Source organism: Rhipicephalus microplus, chromosome 5 (assembly GCF_043290135.1).
Source record: "Rhipicephalus microplus isolate Deutch F79 chromosome 5, USDA_Rmic, whole genome shotgun sequence".
NCBI classification, from domain to species: domain Eukaryota; kingdom Metazoa; phylum Arthropoda; class Arachnida; order Ixodida; family Ixodidae; genus Rhipicephalus; species Rhipicephalus microplus.
The window spans coordinates 79,843,554-79,864,665 of NC_134704.1; the positions used below are offsets into that span (position 1 = coordinate 79,843,554).

The 21,112-nt window shown below is 46.6% G+C and overlaps 1 protein-coding gene across 1 annotated transcript in view; it reads left to right on the plus strand.

Moving 5' to 3' along the window:
* The first annotated feature begins 231 nt into the window (after positions 1 to 231).
* LOC142817506 (cadherin-like and PC-esterase domain-containing protein 1) overlaps positions 232 to 21,112 on the plus strand; it is a 104,008-nt gene continuing 83,127 nt past the window's right edge. The window contains exon 1 of the mRNA XM_075894524.1: positions 232 to 353. Within this exon, the coding sequence (XP_075750639.1) occupies positions 342 to 353 (12 nt within the window). The 5' untranslated portion in view covers positions 232 to 341. The remainder of the gene's footprint in view (positions 354 to 21,112) is intronic.

Below are 21,112 nucleotides of genomic sequence, written 5' to 3' on the forward strand. Positions count from 1 at the left end.
TATATATATATATATATATATATATATATCTGTCTCTTTCTTGAGTGACCAAAAGCAGATTAGGAAACTGTTTCAAAGAAACATTAATCTGCATTTTCTCTTATACATTTGCTTTCATTTATTTCACTGGACGTTATAAATATCTAACATGATTGTATTCTATGCCGCGCCACCTAGCAACGGCTCGCTTACATAATAGTGGTGTACTGTGCTTTCTTCTTGCGCCGGCAGGGCTCGCTGACTCTCTTCAAAGGAATTCGGCTGATCATGGCGTTAACCAGCGCAGCCCAAGAGATGTCCAACCGGCCAGATCAACCACGCTCAACAACAGACTACGCAAGATGCTCGTTGAGGTCAGTGCAACGTTGTGTTCGTTTAAAACGTTCAAGTGCTTAAATAACCTCTGCGTACACCGGCTGCTTCGAAACGCTAAATAAGACTATGTGTCTTACCACAAACGTTTTGAGCACCGCTGCATATTTTATATATGACAAACTACTAATGTCAACGAATATGAACAGTCGCAGTTGTACGGAGTGAACCAGGCGGGTGAAATTGGCAGCCGAATTTCGTTATGCTTTTCACACCTGCCACATGTAAAGGCGTCCGTTTCGGCCGATTGCAGCCGAATCACGGGCACAAGCTGGCTGTTGTGAATACCTGTTTCATAGAAATGTACAGGTTTCTGTATGAATGGTGATTAGGGGGGGGGGGGAGGGTCGAGGTTTCACCTCGTAGCCCCCGCCCCTTGCCACCCTCCCTCCCGAATCCCTCCTATTGAAGCCCCTACAATGAGAATTCATTGCAAGGATGAGGTACTTGGAGTAGGAAGCGGTAAGCAACCACTCCCTCCTCCCATGTGCGCATGCCTTACACGCCATGGGGGTCTACTGGTTAAGGTTCCCTGCAGCTGACGTGAAGGTGCGGGATCGAATAACGGCCGCGGAGAAAGTGCTTGAAGCCCGTGTGCTCAGATATAGGCGCACGTTGAAGAACTCAAGGTGGTAGAGATTTCCGCAGCTCTCTAGTACGGCGTCTCTCGAAACCATATATCGTTGTATTGGGACGTTAAACCACAACAATTATTATACCTAAACTTTATCGTTACGTACAGAACAACCATTCTACTCTACTGTTTTCTTTTTTTTTGTTGTGACGTCGTGCAAGCTCTGACATCTTCTTTTCTTTTACAAGATTTGCTGCACTTTTCTCCATCTTTCGAGCAAAGCTGCTTCTCGTGAAATAAACGTGCCTTTTCGTTCAGGAAACGAGGTACGGTACAGGAGACTTGTATGTCCTGTTTTCATGACACAATTGTGTGAACGATACTTGAGTGTCTGAATGCTAGACGCTACGCAGCAACTACCCACCACGCTTCTCTAGACCGCCGCACATCAGCCATGCAGCTGGCCCACTGAAACTGTGCGTATCAGGTTCTGCACCGATAACGACGTAATGTAAACTAGGTGTAGAGTGAGGGAAGGTGCGTGGCTTCTCGAGCGGAGCTCCACTGGTTTCAGATAAGAAACGTTTTCGGCATGCCGGTCGGGCTCACCACACGGTAGGAATGGCGCAGATGTTTTGCAAGAAAGAGCTGACACATAAGTGCATAATATACAACACCGAAAGAGGTGTTGTATTAAAAAACACACAGAGGTAAGGTTTATTCAGCACTTTGCAAAGAATCCTTCCGGTGGTGAAGGTGCGTCTTCGCCAACTGGTGGTGGTTGGAGAACTTTTGTTATGAGTAGAGCCCACACACGCTGGCTTTCAGTCGGGAGCACATAGAGATAAGCGAAATTCGAAGCGGCAGTGAAATTTGAAGAAGCGTGCTTCCGTTTATCTTTGTTCCCTTTTTTCCTGCGTTCTTTTCTTTCTGCTGGACTCAGCAGTATTATAACGCTCAATTATTTTCGCTAGAGCTCACTCACAGCATGTGGCGGCACAGTCAGCAGTACAGGGACGACGCAAGGCAATACCCGAGTCACGCCAGGCGCAGGCACGGCACGTTGTCGAGTTCCTTCTTGAAGAATGGCCAGCAACATCTCCTCTGGCTTGATCTTGCGTTTCCTTTTATTTGTGCCCTCAATTCTATCAGCTACCAGCCTCGTCAGCTGGTAATTCTTTCTGCTTTGACGTCTTCCGTGCCCCGAAATAGTGTGGTTACTAACCGCAGGCGAGGAGGTTATCTGCCTGCAGATTTTTCCCGTATTTCGTACAAAAATTATAAAAATATTTGTTGATTGACTGCTACCTGATCAATGCAATTATTTTGTATTAGCACTTGATAGAGTGCCTAAAGGAACTGAAAACCAATATTTATGGTGCCATTTTTTTTGTGTACCAGAAAGCTTACTGGTAAGTGAGTCTAATCACGGAACGACGAAGGGGGAAACGCCGCGAAACATTTGTAATCAGAATTTTTTCTATCTACAGCAAACAGCAAGTCTTTACTCACATGCTGCTAACAGTTAGCCAGAGACTGGTTTGGGGTGAAGCGTGGTGGTTTACTGCGCATGCGTGCATTCGACGCGCATGCGCCGTGGCTTGACTTGGTCGACTGGTGGCTGCGACGGCAGCGCCGCTTTTCACCGAGCAACTTCTTGTACGTCGTAAGCAGCGCATGATTAAGCGGGGCTGCATAATAATATACACACTCTAACTCTGAGGATTGACGCGCATGACAGCCTCAAGATATACGCGGCTACGTACAAGATGGTGATCGACTCCATATTTCATAATCCAGCTTCAATTCTCCTCCACTAGGTAGCACCGCATGATGTTTTTTGCTATATTTAGGTACGATTTAAAAATAGAGATCCTACTCACAATGCGAGAAAAATATCGGTATCTGAGACTATATTTCATGGTCTTTTCATTTCTACTAGACTCTACATTTTCTGCCCAGTTGTCGCCCTCTTTGTTACGCGTTTTCGCTTCGTCAAGAGGTTCCCTATTTTTTTTCTTTTAAAATAAAGCAGTGTTTGTTCTTTTTTTCTATGGAGGGCACCTGTATTTATTCTAATTTATTATGGGTTGCGACAAAGAAGTAGCATTTTTATTGTTATAGTAACGTTTATATCTCTCTTGACGTCTTCCAGTTTATGCACGATTATTCGTACTCTCGAATAATCGCGTATAAACTGGAAGAAGGTAAGAGAGATATAAACGTTACTATAACAATAAAAATGCTACGCAGACATAAGGAATTGGTCATTCTAAAGCGCCAGAAAACAGGACCTACACGCAATGAATCACTGAGTGCGCATTACCCAGTTACGCCTGCAGCCCACACGACACTACGGGCCAACCAACCAGCTTGGACATCAGTTTTCGATCAGCTTGCTCAACGGATGGCCCTCATACAGGATTGCTTGCATCATGGCTATCTCTCTGCAGCAGCTGCCTCGTGACTGAATTCTTCAATGGAATTGTCGAGGCTTAAGCTCAAAGTTAGAAGAAATGAAAAGCAAGCTTGAATACAACAAGCTACATGTATGGGCACTACTTATTCAAGAGCATAATAAGCTGTGCTCTTTGTATAATTTTAATGCGTATCATAAACCGTCCATTACAGATAGGCGTGCTACGACTATGGTGTCGACTGCGGGAAAAGCCGCACTGTATGTGCCATCACGTATTCCTCATATAATGATTACTATGGCACCATGGTGCAGTGAAAATCAAGAAGTTGTTGCTGTTCTGACACGATCATTGAGGACTCCTGTCATACTAGTGTCTTTTTATGCCAGACCACAGCGTACACGTCTTAACTTGGAATGAATAGCACATCTGTGTTTTACGTATCCGGGGATTCCCATCCTCGTACGTTGAGATTTCAATGCAGCACATACAGATTGGGGATACAAGCACAACTGCCAACGAGGATGCCAGATTAAAAACATAATGACTGGTGCCACATTTACTCTGTTGAACCATCACGCCGTGTCTACCTGCTCTGTACGTTCAACATCGCAAACGCACGCTCCAGATCTCACTTGGTGGTTGGGTCGTGGGACGCTACAATGGCGAGTGGAGCCGGATACCTGGGGTAGTGATCATAAGCCAATAATTATTGGTTTATAAAGAAGATACATAAAGAAAATTCGACGACGTGTGGCAATCGCGAATCGGGATAAATTTCGGGAATCGTCAACTGATAAAGTTCCCACAGAGCCCACAGAAATTCTTCCCGCTTTGCAAGAGCTGCTCCGCAGTAACACAGTCGTGGCCACCGTTGACGAAGAACGACCTCAACCGGACCTCGCTCTTTTAAGACTCTGGGCGAAGCGACGTCAGGTGGAGCTGTATGCGTCGAGGAATTCAAATGCACAGGTAGCCGGCACATGCCAACCATATAGCAGCAAAGGCGCGTCGGCACGAAAAGCAGCTTTCTCGACAGCGGTGGCATGAGTGGTGTGAAAAACGTGGACCTGGCATGAGAAACAGACCCCTTTGGCGTACGTTCAGGTCGATGGAACGCGGTTACAAGCAACCTGACCCGGCAGCGAGCGTGAAGTTATCGATGCAAAGTACGCCACAAAAATTTGCAGAGCAGGCTGCAAGAGCATTTTTCCCAAAATATGATAGCACATCTTCTATAACCTGTCCTGAAATCGATGAGCTCGAGCCAAGTGCCAAATCCGATATATCTAGTCCTTTCTGCATGGCCGAACTAATAGCGGCGATTGAAACTTCTCACCAAAGAACAACACCTGGTCCAGATGGTATTCCATACGAGCTTTTCAAGAACATGGAAGGTGAAGCTCTGAATGCACTTCTGCAGGCTATTAATAAAGTATGGGTAACTGGGGACATGTCATCTGATTAGAAACGCTCAGTTGTCATCCCGATTCCGAAACCTGGAAAGTCTCCAAATAGCCTGAAATCTTTGCGCCAAATTTCATTGACTGCTACTGTTTGCAAGCTTGCTGAAAAGATGCTGGCCACACGTGTTTTCTGGTGGCTTGAACAACACAAGAAGTACCGTCCGGCTCAAATCGGGTGCCGTTCTCAATCGGGAACTGAAGACGGTCTTTCTATCTTGTCGGATGACATTTTACAAGTTTCTCCACACAGCCACGCAGTACGCACTGTAATAGCAACAGACGTAACGAAAGCTTACGACAACATAAACCATGACGTCATTTTATCCAACCTCATCGAGCTCGGATTTCCACTGCGGGTAGTAAAATTTATTTACTCTTTTCTTCACAACCGCACATTTGTGATAAGAGTAGACGGAAACCTGAAGGTTGCTTCATGTCCAACAGAGGTGTCCCGCAAGGATCCGTTTTGGCTCCTCTCCTGTTCAACATTGCTCTAATACCTCTAGCATGGCAACTACACCAAATTCCAGATGTGAGATTTCCGATATACGTTGATGACGTGAGTTCATGGTCTGTACATAAAAATGTCTGAAGACAAGCGCAACAGCTTCAGAAAGCCCTTGGCGTTCTTCAGAGCTACACTCGGAACGCAGAATTAGACATGTCCGCCCAAAATCATGATATGTTCAAGTATCTAACAAAGCAGGACGCAGAAAAATCAAGCAGTGCCCCTTTGCATTTACACTAGGTGCAGTGACCATTCCTGAGGCTTCGGAGGTCCGCATACTAGGTATTGATATTAACCAGTCCGGCAGTAGAGTGCACTGGCTTCAAAAAGTCAGACAGAGTTTCACAAAAAAACACTTCATCTGATTCGCCGCATCGCATCGAAAGCAGCTGGAGCTCGTACACATGTAGCTCGACAGGTCGTCTGCACAGTTCTGCAGCCAAGAATTCTATACCAGGCGCAATTTCAACGGTTTACTTTGGCCCAGTTGCACAGTTGGAGGCTATTAACCATGATGCTATGCGCACAATAACAGCGTTACCTCGCATCACTCCCATACCAACTTTACAGGAGCACGCCCAGCTTAACACAATTGCAGAGCTGGTGACGCAAAGAGAAAAAGCTCGTGAAATCAAAAGGCAGCTTGTACCGGTTGTTGCTGCGTTGCATGCTCACTTTCAATGTGGCTCTCGCATTGACAACCAGCCCGAGTCTATGCCTCCCTGGGAATTCACCATCATCACATCTAATAAAACAACAAAGTTACGGCGCTCCGATACATCATCTACAATTGGTGAACTCTCCATCATCGAGGCCCCACGCGCCAATAACTGCAAACTACAAGACGGCGGAAGGACATCATTCCTGAGTACTACGTATACTTTTGTCAGAGGCCACCAGCGTTATCTATCTACGGAAGCCACTCCTCTTGTGATGGAGCTTCAACCTATCCACGACGTAATCCAGGGTGCTACCTCTAAGCTGCCCACAATTAGGCAGATTGACGTATACACTGATTCCTTAGGAGCTATTAAGGAGCTCAAGAAAGTACACAAGGCGATGAAGATCTGCGAGGTGATTCATAAGCTGAACCATATTACGGCTACTTGCGTAAACGTACACTGGATTCAAGGTCATGCTGCGAACCCCCACAACATTGCTGCTGACCAGAAGGCGCACTGCCCTCCAGACATAGACCTTCCAGCCATTACCCTTCCACCTCAGCCCCTAAACTTACTCCATACCCGTAAAAATGTTTTCCTGCAGGATACACGTGCTCCCATTCCACCGTGTGTCTGCTCTCTCCCCACTCATCCTACTAGGGCGGAGGAAGCTGTGCTTAGGAGGCTTCGGGCAGAGGTGGCCCTTACACTGGCCGTTATATCGTCATCGAACTGGTCACATTTACGAGTTGGTGATACGTGTCCGTATCGTCCCACTCCTGCGATGCAAGCAGATACATACCACCTTTTATGGACATGTAAAGGGTTGCAGCCAGAACGCAGCCGTCACCTCGCTCAATCCGGCCTTCGCTACAGCGACACAGCCAGTTACAACCGCTGGATACATGAAAACAGATTCCACAAGACACTACACACACAACACCGGCCTAACAGCACGCATTTAGCACAAAAATATTATGTCTTAAAGGCAAGTGTCCGTCGCAATAAAAGAAAAACACAATTTTTGATGTTCGCATGCACAGAGCGCTAGATTGTATAAGAGGGACATGCACTAGCATGAAATATGTGCATAAAAATAGCTGAAGTCCAAACACTAGAGAAAATGGAGGCGGAAGGTCAACTACGAATTCCAGGGTTTCGCAGATAAGTGCCACATTTACCACATTGTCCGCCACTGTTCTTCTATATAGGTGATTGCCTGTCTTAGGTCATCTATTTATAATCCTCTCATATCTATGCTCAGAGGCAAGGTTGCTTGTTCAAATTTGTTTATGACGTGATAGGTACAGTGATTGGAGAATGAAACGCAATTCTCGAAGCGCGCGGCTGCCGGCGTTGACAGGGGCGGTGAAGGCTAGTGCATTCGTGATGGATGATGTCTGCATCCGGTAAAACGCCGTCTACTCTGTGGTTTTTGGTGGCACCGGTGGAGCGCTGTTGCCGCGGCTTCAAAACACTGCGTTCACGTGCCGCATCTCACGAAGCGGCTGTAGCTGGCAGGCGTGAGTTACGAAAGATTCCAGCGCATGGTCGGATCAACTGGGAAGCGTAGACGTCACGCTCGTCAACCGGATGCAGTCACCATGCGCCACGATCACTCTCACTCTCGCCGTCACCTATCGCCGAGCACTGTATTTGTCCCCCCCCCCCCTCCTCCCTTCCTTCAACCCACATCTAAGGAGGCCTTCCAGCGAAATCTCATTTACGTCAGCATTGGTGCTATTGTTGCTTCTATAGCGATACGTGTTGAACAACTAACAGCTAGTAGTCCTTACACCACCATTCCAGCAGGCCACAGAAATGGGTAATTATTCCTGCTCCAGACAGAATACAGCCACTGAGACAGATAGTGTCACCAACCACGTTCTCGCGACAAAACTGTGCCATCGAGGCATGAAGAAAGACCTAACGACAAACAAGGCAGTAGCCGAGTGGAGTGCCATGGGGTTATCGTCTCGAGCTCGCCCATCGATTGCCCTCCAGTTCCCTCTTCATTTCGGTAACTTCCCGGGGCCTCGGCCTAGTAAAGTTGGGTACCAAGGCCCAGACGTGGCCTACGCGCAAAGACGTAGGCCACGTCTGACGGATGCCCCTTCAACGAGAAGCCAGGTCACGTATCCGGAAACGGAGGAGATAGGAAACAAAGATACCGAGCCGCCTCGTTGCCGTCCAGATTTATATTCCCTAGGAGCCGCCAATAGTACAGTTTCCCGCCAGAGTCTTTATTATTCTCTCAGCGAGCTTACTTCCGAAGGGCTGTCTTTGTCTATAGCCTGCATTGTAGTGTCATTGTATGTTCTAGTTGCTACCCCATATCGCTATAAGGCAAGGATTGCCATCAGAAAAGAATAAACAAAGTATAGGACCCAGATTTGCCTACTCCGATTTCCTTTCCTTTCTAATTTTTATCTCCGACCTTCTTCGCATTGCTATTCCAAGATCGTAGTCAAGAGCACGCCATTAGGGAATAGAAATGCAGGGACCCCCGTTGTTGAATATCGCGTAGCAGAGCTGCCGCAAAAGCTGTAAGTTGGTTGAATTTCAACTTATCGTGAATGAAATATAAGAAATCGGGTGTTTCCCACTCTAGAAAATAATTTGAGGAATTTATAAAGAGCAGTCATGGAACGATGTGCAAGTGAAGGAAATGGTGAACTGCGCTCTTTAAAGGGACACTAAAAAGCAAAAACGATTTTTCGCGTATTAGTAAAGTACAATCTCACAATCACCAATATACCACACTTACCACGACATGACGCTTAGTAATCCAGAAAATGCTCGAAAAACAAATGAGGGTGCTGACGCCATCTTGAAATTCCTGCACCAAACGCCGCGGTGTGATAAATTTCGAAAGCGCCTGTTGGGTGCTACGTAGCTTCCTATCGATAAACATGAAGCACATCGTAATATGTGGATGTCATAGACTTAGCATACGAAGTTCCAAAAAATTTAATTGAGCCAATGCCACGGAAACCCGAAAATACATTATGAAATTTACTAAGTCACGTGAGTTTAGCACAAAATTTAAAAAACAAAACAAAACTTCAACCTTAATTTTTTCTGCTAATAAATAACTTATGACAGTGAAACATATGACATGAGAGTCCTCAGGATGCATTTTGTCAATCTAAACGAAGTCGCTGTTCTTCCTCTTTAAGGCCTTTTAAGGAGAACAGGAGTGCTTGCTTCAGCTAATGGGAAATGTGACTATGGGCTTCAATACCAGTATTAATATTGTGAGGAACTGGTTTATTCAGCCAGGCTCGAGCAAAATCATACTGGTGATGATATTTACAGTTGATGAAGATGTACAGGTGGTGATTATATCTAAAGAGAATGAAGAGTCATTCGCTTGTCGCACTCACACTAATTCTCCCACGTGGTGAAAGCGACCGCCTGGTCGCCTGAGAGTGTTATGAAATGTGTCACGCATAAGGCTTTAAACGAGATACGTGCACTATTTCTGTCCCTCTGCAAAGAAGATCAGGATTAGTGCTAAAAGAAGAAACGCGGTACTTTACAGATGTCTGTTCGACCACCATGTATGGCCCAATGAAGCGACCGATGGATTTGTCGCATAAGCCGGGGACGCGCAGTGGAGTCCATACAAGAACTTCGTCACCAGGGGAAAAACTCACAACATGGCGAGACGAGTCATAGCGAGATTTTCGAGTGTTTTGAGAGAGGCCGGTGTTAACTCGGGCAGTGTGCGAGACGAGAAAAAAATTCTTCAGAGAAAGGAGCCGTCGAGGGTGCAGGGGCCGAAAGGAAAGAGACGTCCACAGCGAAACTCGGCGAGCGACCATAGACGAGAAAAAATGAAGAAAAGCCGGTAGTGCTTTGAGCAGCCGTATTATAGGTGAATGTCACGAAGGGTAGAATTGCATCCAGTTCGTGTGGTTGGGGTGCATGTACATGGCAATCATGTCCGATAAGGTCCGATGAAAGCGTTCAGTCAAACCGTTAGCCTGCGGGTGGTAGCTAGAAGTGGTCTTGTGAACAGTGTTCGAGGCACGCAAAAGTTGCTCGACAATAGAAGAGAGAAAGACTTTGCCACGATCGCTCAGGAGAATGCGCGGAGCTCCATGGCGCAAAAAGATGTGGCGAAGAAAGAAATCGGCGACCTCAGTGGCAGTCCCAGATGGTATAGAAGCTGTTTCTGCGTAGCGGGTAAGGTGTTTGAAGGCCATGACAATACAGCTATTTCAAATGGATGATATAGGAAGAGGGCCATACAAGTCGCTTCCAATGACTTCATATGGCGAGGCGGGACAAGGAACAGGGTGCTTTAAGCCAGCCAGAGCAGCTATCGGTCGTTTTCGCCATTGCCTATGGACACAGGAGGCGACGTACTTAGCGACGGCTAAAGAGAAGCCAGGCCAAAAACAACGACTTCGTTTTTATCGCAAGTATTGTGATAGCTTAGATGAGTGGCGGTTGGACCATCATGAAAGGCTTCCAGAACTTCACGTTGCAGAGAACGTGGAATGACGGGTACTTACTTGTTGCCATTGATGTGGTAAATGAAGCGGTATAAAGAACCACCGACAAGCTTAAATTGTTTAAGTTGTCGACAAAGTCTGCCGTTTGGAGGAGTAGTAGAGCCGGTCAAGCGCTCAGCAATGGTGTGGCAGTATGGGTGGACACGTTGTTCTGAAACAAGGACGCATAGGGTGCCATGTGATGAACTTGGCGCTGCAATTGGAGAGGTACTGTTGTTTTAGAGTATTGATGGTGAGTGGCCTCCGCTGGGCAAAGGATAGTGTGATAAAGCATCAGCATCTAGATGCTTTTTCCAAGACCTATAGGCGACATCAAAGTCATACTTCTGCAGGCGAAGCACCCAGCGACCCGATAAGTTTTCGAGCGATGAAAGCCACCATAGGGCGTTATGGTCGGTAACGACTGGTAAAATGATAGCCGTGAAGATATGATCGGAATCTTTGCACTGCCCAAACAACACCAAGGTACTCCTGCTCGGTTATAGTGAAGTTCTTTTTTGCAGCGTTAAGAACACGACTTGCGGAAGCAACGACACGTTCGCGTGAGTTTTTGTCACGCTGCAAGAGTACCACACCTCGACCCTTACTACTTGCATCGGTTTGAAGGATGGTGGGTGTGGTTGAATCGAAGTGACGCAGTACCGGATTCGACGTTGAGGGCTTGCTTCAATGCCGTGAAAGTGCTTTCGCAGTCTTCGGACCAAACGAAGGTGGTGTTCCTTGCGAGGAGTTGATGGAGCGGAGACGCAAGTTCAGCGAAGCCATGTATGAAGCGCTGGAAGTAAGAGGATAACCCAAGAAAGCTTCGCAGGTCCTTTTGACGAAGTGGACGAGGAAAATTGACGACAGCAGCAAGCTTCCAGGGGTCCGGCCGAATTCCTTCTTTGTTGACGAGGTGGCTGAAAACCATGATTGTCTTGCTAGCAAAGGTACATTTCTTGGAGTTAAGCTATAGAACAGCTATTGCAAGGCATGTGAGGACTTCATCAAGACGTTGTAGATGCTGCGAGAACGTGGATAAAAACACTACTATGTCATCGAGATAGCACAGACACGTTTTCCTCTTCAAACCACGCAATACACCATCTATCATGCGTTAGAAGGTGGCGGGCGCATTACAGAGTCGAAACGTATGATGTTGCGTCGTAGCATGTCTGAGACGTTTTGCTCGATAATCTTTCGCTGCCTGAGACACGCGATATGGAAACCGATATGCAATACGAGAGCCGTCAGTCTGGATGCTGTGAGTAGCGGTAGTAGTCATGCTGAGGATGGGCAAGTTCACATCAAATAGAGAACGGTGTCTATTAAACAGGGTGAGCAAATCTTCAGTTTGAGCAGGTGTTAATCAGTGCTTATGGTTGCCGACACAGGTTTGGAAGAGGCATTGAATGACAGTGATTGTGATTTTGGGACATTGTTGTGGTTGTTGTTCGGAAGAGTAACAATTGTAACAGGCTCACTGTCAACCGCGCAAGATACTGTTGAGCCACATGGGAGCTGTACATACTAGGGGGTTTGATTTAGGCGGTTAGGTTGGTAGACCCATCGAAGAAGCGAATGAGCCCTGGTGTGATCACAATGCCCCTACGTAGGGTATGGCCGTAAAGGAGAATTAGTACGTCACCATCCACAACGTTGGTGCAAGATCACTTATAATTTGTTCAATGATGTCCGAAGTACATAACCTAACGTGGTGAAAAGGCGCATGCATCCATCGTGTTCAAGCGGCGAATAGTGAGTGGCATTTAGATGCAGGAGGCGCTCAAAACAAGATATGAAAGCGGACGCAGAAGACAAGAAATCCCACCCCAGAATGAAAGCGTAGGTGCACTCACGAAATACCGCGAAAACGATGTGATGACGAATGCCTTCTATTCAGACACGTACGGTACACTGTGCAAGTGGACGAATGAGAGCGTTGATCGCTGCACGGAGAGGTGGGCCGCCATAAGGCGTGGTGACTTTTCGAAAGCGGAAACAAAAATGAGCATGAATAATTGAAACGGCAGAGCCAGTGTCTAGAAGAGCCTCAACGCGTACACCTTCTACAAACACTACTATCAAATTCAATGGCCGCTCTGGAGGAATTGTTAGCTGTCCGGTAGATGCAGTTCCCCTCCGAACGCGTGAGCGTTCGTGAAATAGGAGGCGGGCCGCAGAGGCGACAGTGAACGGCGACCTCGCGAAGGCGAACTGCGGCGAAACGTACGGGAATTCCCAGGCAAGTCAATACGGTAGGTAGGAGACGGGGAACGGTAATAGGACGAGCGAGAGGGTAGTCGTAGGTAGTTCGTGGTCGGACGGAAGCTTCGATGTACTTCAGGAGCATAGCCGCGTTGCTTATCTTGTTGGCGCCTTTGACGAAACCGAGCGATATGTCTTCGATAGCCGCAGTAGTAATAGATTGGCCGAGGAGGGCGCTGAGGTGCGTAGTAAGGCGGTGCACGCACTGGCGGTGACAACGAAGCCACAGGAGTATGGTCTGCTGGTGTAGGCACAGAAACGGTGGGTGCGGCAGAGAGCGCGGAAACTTCTGCGTAAGCGGGCGTCTGGCGCACGCAGGGACCGTTGGAACACGTCGGACGCGATGGGGACGTGATCTCTTGTTTATTCAGGTCCACAAGCTATCTTTTGCAGAAGGGAGAGTAACTTCCGCACCGCAGGAAGAGCAGTGCCTGTGAAGCTCTTCCCGAACGATGTCACGAATATGCGCACGCAAGTTGCAGGCAAACGAATGTCGGTGGCATCGTAGCAGAGGCAAAGAGACTGAAGCTCGTCATGTCGCTGACAGATGGTCATCACGTCTTGGGTGGTTGTAGGATTTGGCGTGGCGAGGGCGTTAAAGGCGATAGTGTTGATGCCTTTAATAACGTGGCGTATTTGGTATTTCTGAAACATGCACACTGCAAGAACAACCTCAATATACGAGGTGTAAAATTCATCCGGCAACTATGTGCGTTCAGTGAGCATCTTTTTTGCTGCCTCAGCGTGAACGGTGGGGGCACCGAAAATTTGACGAAGTTGCTGCTCGGAAGTGTCCCAGTTAGGAAGATTCGGGTAATAGCTCCAGAAACAAGTTTTGGCAACATCGGACAAGTAAAATGCGACGCTGCACAACTTCTGTTGATTGTCCCACCTGTTCAAATCGCTGACGAGGTCGTAGTTCTTGATCCAATATTCTCTATCATCGCCTCGGTGACCGGAAAATACAGGTGGATCACGCAGGTGAATGTGTCGGTGGCTGCACTAGGACGGTGACGTTGGAGAGGCCAGGGTTTTCTTGGGCCGCCATGGCAGGGGGTTGTATGCGACGACCCGAGCGGAGCTCCAGCGAGAACAGGCGAGAGGACTTGGGGAAACGGAAAGCACCGCCAACCACTTGTGAGGAACCCGTTTATTCAGCCAGGCTCGAACTAAATCACACTGGTGATGATATTTACAGATGATGATGTACAGGTGATGATGATATCTAAAGAGATTGAAGAGTCATTCGCTTGCCGCGCTCGCAATATGACTAAAGTGAACTGCAAAGAAGAAGAAAAAGGCTGCTCTGGCTTTCGAGTCATTTTAGGAGCTTGTACAAATGACCCTGTGAGTTATTCACTATTGAGTTTTGTATCTGCTTCCGCGATGGTGGTATGGTATAGATGTTATGGTGCTCGTGTGCTGACCCGAAAGTCGCGGGTTCGATTCTGCTTCTATTGGTCGCATTTGGATAGAGACAAAATATTAGAGGCGGGGGCAATAAGCTGTGTCACTGCGAGGTAATGAACATTAGCTGGTTAGAATTTCCGTAGCTTTCCAGTACGACGTGCCACGTGATCACATCGTCGTATTGGCGCGTACAACCTCACGAATAGTTAATATTATTATCAGTTTTTGTGGGGGTGGGCAAGCTTGTGGGTTGAGTAAGCAGTAGTTGCATGCGTGATGCACGGTATAGTACGCTTTAGACTGATGTTCAATGGTGGTAGTTTGAGGCGTTTAAGAGCTGGTGACGAAAATTTTTTTCTGTACGCCAGGTATGGCAATGTTAATATTTGGCTGAAAAAGTCACAGGCCTGGCGGCAGGAGAGAACAATGTTGGAATAGATTCAGCATGTGCGGTCACTGTTGGGTACTAATATGTGCGTGAATGGTCCATACATATATACACTGACGGATCAGTTCTGCCGAATACCTGAACTGGTGCAGTCGCGACACGAAGGTTGGTCGCAACGATTAAATTCACGAAATCCCACGCAAAAACATCAATGGCAGCAGAATAGGCAGCCTTTCGAACTGGGTTACAATTTGTGATTGATCAACCTACATGCAAGTGGTCTATTTTCTACGACTTGAAGGCGGTACTGCAGTCTCCAGCGTCGGTCTTACGCCGTGGACCGTGCAAGCAGCTGCTACTAGGGATCGCTGAGGTTATACAGCACCTAGTTGAGACAGGGCACCAAATTAAATTCCAGTGGTTACCCAGTTACTGCGGTATTATCGGCAAAGAACGGGCCAATCAAGCTACCCGCTCAGCACACGCAGTAGATCATGAATTGCTGCTACCGCTTTCTAGGACCGATGCTGCACGGAAGCTTCACTGACTTGCTCGCCAGCAAAACACGTCACAATGTAATCAGCCGCACTTCAAGCATGTCCTACTGTACTCGTTTGACACTACGTTAAGTCTTGAAGTCCCACCGGGGTTCCGGCGAGCAGACGTGACCCTTCCATGTATAGGCTGTGGTTGGGCGTTGCGTTTACGAATGCATACGCTTTGCGCTTTGGGTGTCCGACAATGCTGCATGTGACCCCTGCGGTGACGAAGAAGCCATACGACATACATTTTGTGACTTCCTGTAGTATAGTGGAAAGTGACTATGCCTTCGCAATGAGCTCAGCTAATTAGATAATTAACCTCTGTTGAAGGAAAGAATTTGACAATATTGCCAGGATTCAACGTCACAGAAGAAGGTCATGGAAGCGCTACTGCGCTTTTTGCGATCGATTGGCTTTTCTGCACGGTTGTAGCCAGAACGACCTTCCTGCATGTGTGTTGTTTTGTTTTCTTCTTAACGCACATGCAGTTTTTCTCTCCCTTTTTGTCATTTTCTACGCCTTTTTTTTGCCCGTTTCCCCTACCTCGGTACTGGGTAGCAAACCGGATTCCAATATCTGGTTAACTTCACGGCCTTCCTCTTCTCTCTCGCCATAGGAGTGACCTTTCGTCAGAGTGTTTGCTTTGGTTCTTCGCGAAGTAGTTCGTACTAAAAATGCACGTACTACTTCGATCGTATATATTCATGCGAATGAAGTTGTACGTGCCCACGAGAGCCTTTTTGCTGAAATCACGTTTTGAATACCTCTCATGTGAATTTAGCAACAAAACCCTCCGTATTGCAAGGCTATCATCTTCACATTGGAGAACTGCGTATTCCGATGTTTCATTCAAACGAAAAATAAGTACAGTCAGATTTAGACACGTTCATTTACGGCTTTTATAAAATTACAACTATGTCACTTCGTTGTGTACGTAGAGCTGTATAAGGGCGGTTTCTCTGTCAATTTTTGTTTATAGACAAATAGTGAAGTACAGCTAACATGGATATCCTTCTGGCTTTGAACATTACACCTTGCCTTTACTCTCCCATTTCAATTTAATTCAACTCCACAAGTAATGCCATGACGTTATAATGCGTATAATTTACCTTCTTTTTGTCTTTATCACCACACAAACTTCCTGAAAGCAGTAGTTTACTTCGCAGCGTTACTGAGATGTTTGTGTTTTAGAAAAACTGCGCGTGTGTCTGTGTGTGCGTGCATTACGCCGTGGACTTTTCACGGTGAATCCTAACTCATTTCGCCGACGGTAGCTGGGAGACTGCACTCATTAACTTTACACAATTAACTCAATGAAACGAAACGAACTTAACAGAGTCCTTACACCTCGGAAATTAGGCAGGGTGCAAAAAAAAACATTAATTGCAACCGGATTAAGGACAGCGGAGGTGGTGCAAGTGCACGCGAACGGATAAAGGAGATGCGTGACATGGAACAGAGGCCAAGCAATCGATGTCTCCGAGAGGCTGAGCTGGAGAGCGCGAGAAGTGCACAGTCAGGACGAGAAATACGCAAGAGGGAAGAAGGGTCTCGGGTGACGCCACTGTTGCCTGTCGGCTATAGGATGAGATGGGTGTTTACGCTGACACCGCTAGGTGGCACGCAATCCTCGCGCGCCCGTTGAACACACCCTCTCAACACCGCTGAAGAACTCTCTGCTTTCGATCGTGCTCAAGGAAGCGAGGAATTAGCTGTTCCTCCTCGGAGCATCGCGTATACTCCCTTTGTGTTGCAATGAAGAGACCGAGACCTCTTTCTCGTACATGGTGTCTTACAATCCTTGGCTTCTTTTAACGCCGTTTACCGTGAACACACGAGTAGAGTAGGGTCGTGTCTTGAGTCTTGGGTTAACTCTGCGTGACCAAAAACACTACCCGCAGTCCGGTCTACTGTACACGAGATGTGAGAGAAGTTTGGATGGTTTTCATTCTGATACCTCTTACAGTAGCATGGCATGTTGTAATTCAGCTAATCTCTACTGTCTATCGAGACATTTTCGACCTAAACCCCCCCCCCCTCCCTCCGCCACTTCATGCCTTCATACTTCATAATGAAAAAAGGACTACGGAGAGGCTCTTATCCTCAGAATAGTTTCGCCTCAAGGTTTGGTTAATTCTTAAAAATGTTGCCTTGGGAAAATATCACTTTCACACCAAGTACAGGCGATATACCATTCGTTTTCTGCATGCCTGCTGAAGAACAGTGCGTTTCAAAAATGCTGGAATAGCAACGCTTTTAAGATACATTGGTTGTAGCTCGTTCACTGTCTTGCGGATGTGTGCTTCACAATGGGTATGCGAAAGCTGGAGGAAATGTGACGTCTGAAATGGTTTCGCTAGATTGTTTTGGAAACACTGAGGGTTCCATTCTCAACGAAGTAACAGTGTTTAAATCTGACAGGACGGAGAAGCACGTTTGCCCTATATACAACTGTCTGTCTTAGAGTAACAGATATAACCTCCGTAGTTTTGCAAAGCAAAATAATCCCATCCAGTTCACCTATCAATGTTTTCAGAGAAATCCTGCGGCTCACGCTCACCGGTTGGCGCTACCACCCTAAATTGCCTATGTAAGCATCACGTAAAATGTTTGCTTGCTTGCGAAAACCCAGTGTATCTTGATACTTCACCTATTAAGTGGCGGAGATACTGAGATTTTGCTCCAGGGCTATAGGGCGGCCCTATTTAGGTGTGTTCAAACAAGATGGTGACTAAATTACCGGCCCTGTAGTTCAACTGCCGCAGTTTTATCGCACGCGTCTGGCAGAGAGTGTAGATTTGGCCGCGACACGACTTGTGAGTCACTATTTTTTCCCATTATATTTATCCGTTATTTCTCAAAAGTCAGTCGATTTCTCGGGCGCAGTAAGTTGCTTCATTTTCTGTTCGTTCAATATATGATTCGTGTGCAAAAAAAAATTACGTTCCTTCATATTCTCAAAAAGTCGCTTCACGACAGCATGGTAACCTATTCATATACGTACGAAATTTCTCCCAGATGTCAGTGTATCTGATATGCATCTCTTCAAGCTCTCTGTTTCACTGCTGTCGCGTGAAAACATTTACTCATCCAATTTTCCCTCGCAACGCGATATTTGCGATCTGATTTTCTTTCTTGTACCAATATTACAGCGGCCTCCTACGCTTTCTTGTTTGCTCTCTTGCCCTGCGGGTGTGTGAAAGCCAACGCACGCAGGCAGTCTCTTTCTAAACGTAGACGTGACCTTTCGCAAACAAGGCTTGCGCATTCTGTGTTTGTCGTTTCGCTTTTGAGCGCTTCATCCCGAGCAACTGCAAACAATCTCACGTTGAGCCGAGTCCTATTTCTTTTTTCAATTAAATTCCAATGAACACTAGATGGGCTGGTGTGAAATAGGGATGCAAGAAAGCTCCGCAGGCTTGCGCGAGTAAGCAGCGCGCGTGAACGTTGGTAAAAAAAAAGCGTTGATCGCAAACGGGAACTTAATTCCGCACCCTTGCTGACGCACTTACTTTACGCCAATCATGAAGATTTGGTAACTGCATTCGCGTGTCATTGGCTCACTCCAAGAAGCGACGGGCAGGACTTCAAATAACGACGAATGCAGATTTATGTGTAAATTTCGGAAACATTTTTTTCAGTATGTTTTTGTTTTTACCACATACCACACTTGCGCATGTTGCAACCGAAGAAGTGGCACAAAAAGTTGCAGCGTAAAGCATTGGATGACGCGTTGCGAGCGTGTTTTAAAGCCTGTGCGAAATAAACAGAACAAGATAACGCATGCAGCGTAAGAAAATTTGCAGGTGCCACTTGTGTACATGTCCCTTCCCCACCTAAATTCATTTTCGCTGTTTTTTTTTTCTTTTTGCGCTTCGCATGCTCCTCCTGGTTGCATATGTAGATAGGACTCAGTGCGTTTTTGTAATTTTTTTGTGTGTGTTTCGTCTGTAGCCAACATTGCATAACAAGATCAAGTACGACTTTTGCCGATCCATATCGTCCTCGTGCTCTTTCGACCGTTAAAAATAAATCATGAGATGACAAATATTTTCTTCTTTAGGAATGCAGGCAGTCTTGTTTCCTCTAAAAGTAACAGCAGCAACAACAACTTCTAACAAAAAGCCAGCAAATACGACTCCCTCAGAGTGCAAATGAACGCCGCACAAATGAAATCAAAGATGTGCGTCGCTCTCTTTGATGTCAGAATGCAAAATAAACTCTCGCTCAGATTACCACCACGCAAAACCAGCAAAAGATGGAACGAAGAACGAAATAACGGAGTGGTGTCGCGATGTTGAGCGATGGTGGAGGCGCGAGTGCTTTGTCAGCTCCCGCTGAAGCAGGTATGTACTGAGAGCAGGCACCAGAGTGTAGGGGAGAGGGGGACATGTTAGGGGGCCAGGTTGCTTTTCGGGAAGCGGGGAGCAGACTGCATGAAGAAAGGGTGGTGGCAGCTTCGGGGACGAGTGAAACCGGCAGGGACAGTGACGCGGGGCGGTGACGACGCCGACTCGATGCAGATATTCCATTAGATGGAGCTCTGACCCTCAGGGGATCCCGAGGCAAATTGAAATGAGTCAGCAATCTGATTGAGGCTCCCGGCCACGATGTCGGGTAGAGGAACTGAGGAAGAAAAAGAAAACATTCTCGCGGCAAGAGTCTATTAAAGGACGTCGGAATAAGAGAGCGAAAGAGGAACCAGGAAAAATAATTATTACAGGTATGCGTCCGGCATTATAACCAAAAAGTGTTCGCCAGAGATTGCACGCACAAAGTTAATGAGAAGAGGCGTGAGCTTTAGGGGGACTGGGGGACTTCATTTTGGCTCCCGCGCAAGGAATTTTTTTTGTGTAGGTGATAATGGAAGGATGTAGCCAATCTACAAAGGTACGTCCATGACTGTCGTTGTTACGTTGGCTTTTCCTTGCCTTTCCTTCCGAGATAATGGTGAGGAATACATGCCTGCATTCGGTCGTTTTTTGAGCGCACTCACGCGGGAGAACGAAAGACAGCTGGAAACTGAAAAAAAGAAATAGGTTCTGTAGTCATCGCTGAAATCCTGGATCGGGGTGCGCCACATGAGAGAAACTGATTGACCATTAAGTTTTGCGGGCTCATTCGTACTTCATTGCTCAGCTACCACAATGTGGCTGGTCATGAGCGTCCGCAATGTGTGAGTCGAAGCTTGGAGCCCCCCTTTTTTGTCCCATTGCACTCCCGAAACGCAATTAATAGCAGAATAGGTAGATCGCGAGAGGAATGGAGATAGCCGCAGCTGACACCAGTCTTGCAACATAGCGGAGCCTTTAAGCTTAGTTTGCAGCGGCAGCATTCTTTCGGTTTTTCGTTTATATAAGGAAACCTAAAAATATTTTTTTTCTGAGTTGTCGACTGTCGCAAGCACGCTTTCGTCATTACAAGCAACGTGGCAAGAAACGATAAAAAAAAGAAAGGGCAATACGTTCACGTACGCCAGTGTGCTTGATCGAAGTCCCTGGCATTTTCGAAAGTTATATTCCAGAGAAGAAAGATAAAAAAATCATTTTTACTTTTCATAGAAAATTGGAGAAGGTATAGAGAGGAAGGTTTTGCCCCCCCAGTGTTTCAAACTAAGCGGTGTGCTTGTCATTTTTGTGGTACCCTGTTAGTTTGTGCAATAGTGTTCAGCGAGCATTGTACTATCAACACCAAAACTTCGATATTTGGGCAGCAGTATTGTGCGGGTCCCATCTGTCGTAGTAGATTAGCGACTGAGTTGTTCTGTTACGCTATATGATGCGGATACAACTTTCAGGCACAGTGGTCGTATTTGAAGAGGGTCATACTGTAGAGGCATCTGTCTACCTATATATGTATGAGCGTTAAAGAACTTAATGCTATGAAAAATAATTCGGTACTCATGACTACGTCGTGCTGCACATTATTATCGGGAATTGAGCACCTAAAAAACCAAATTAAAGCATTCAATCTTTAGCAAAAGTCTCGGCCATGTATCCAGTT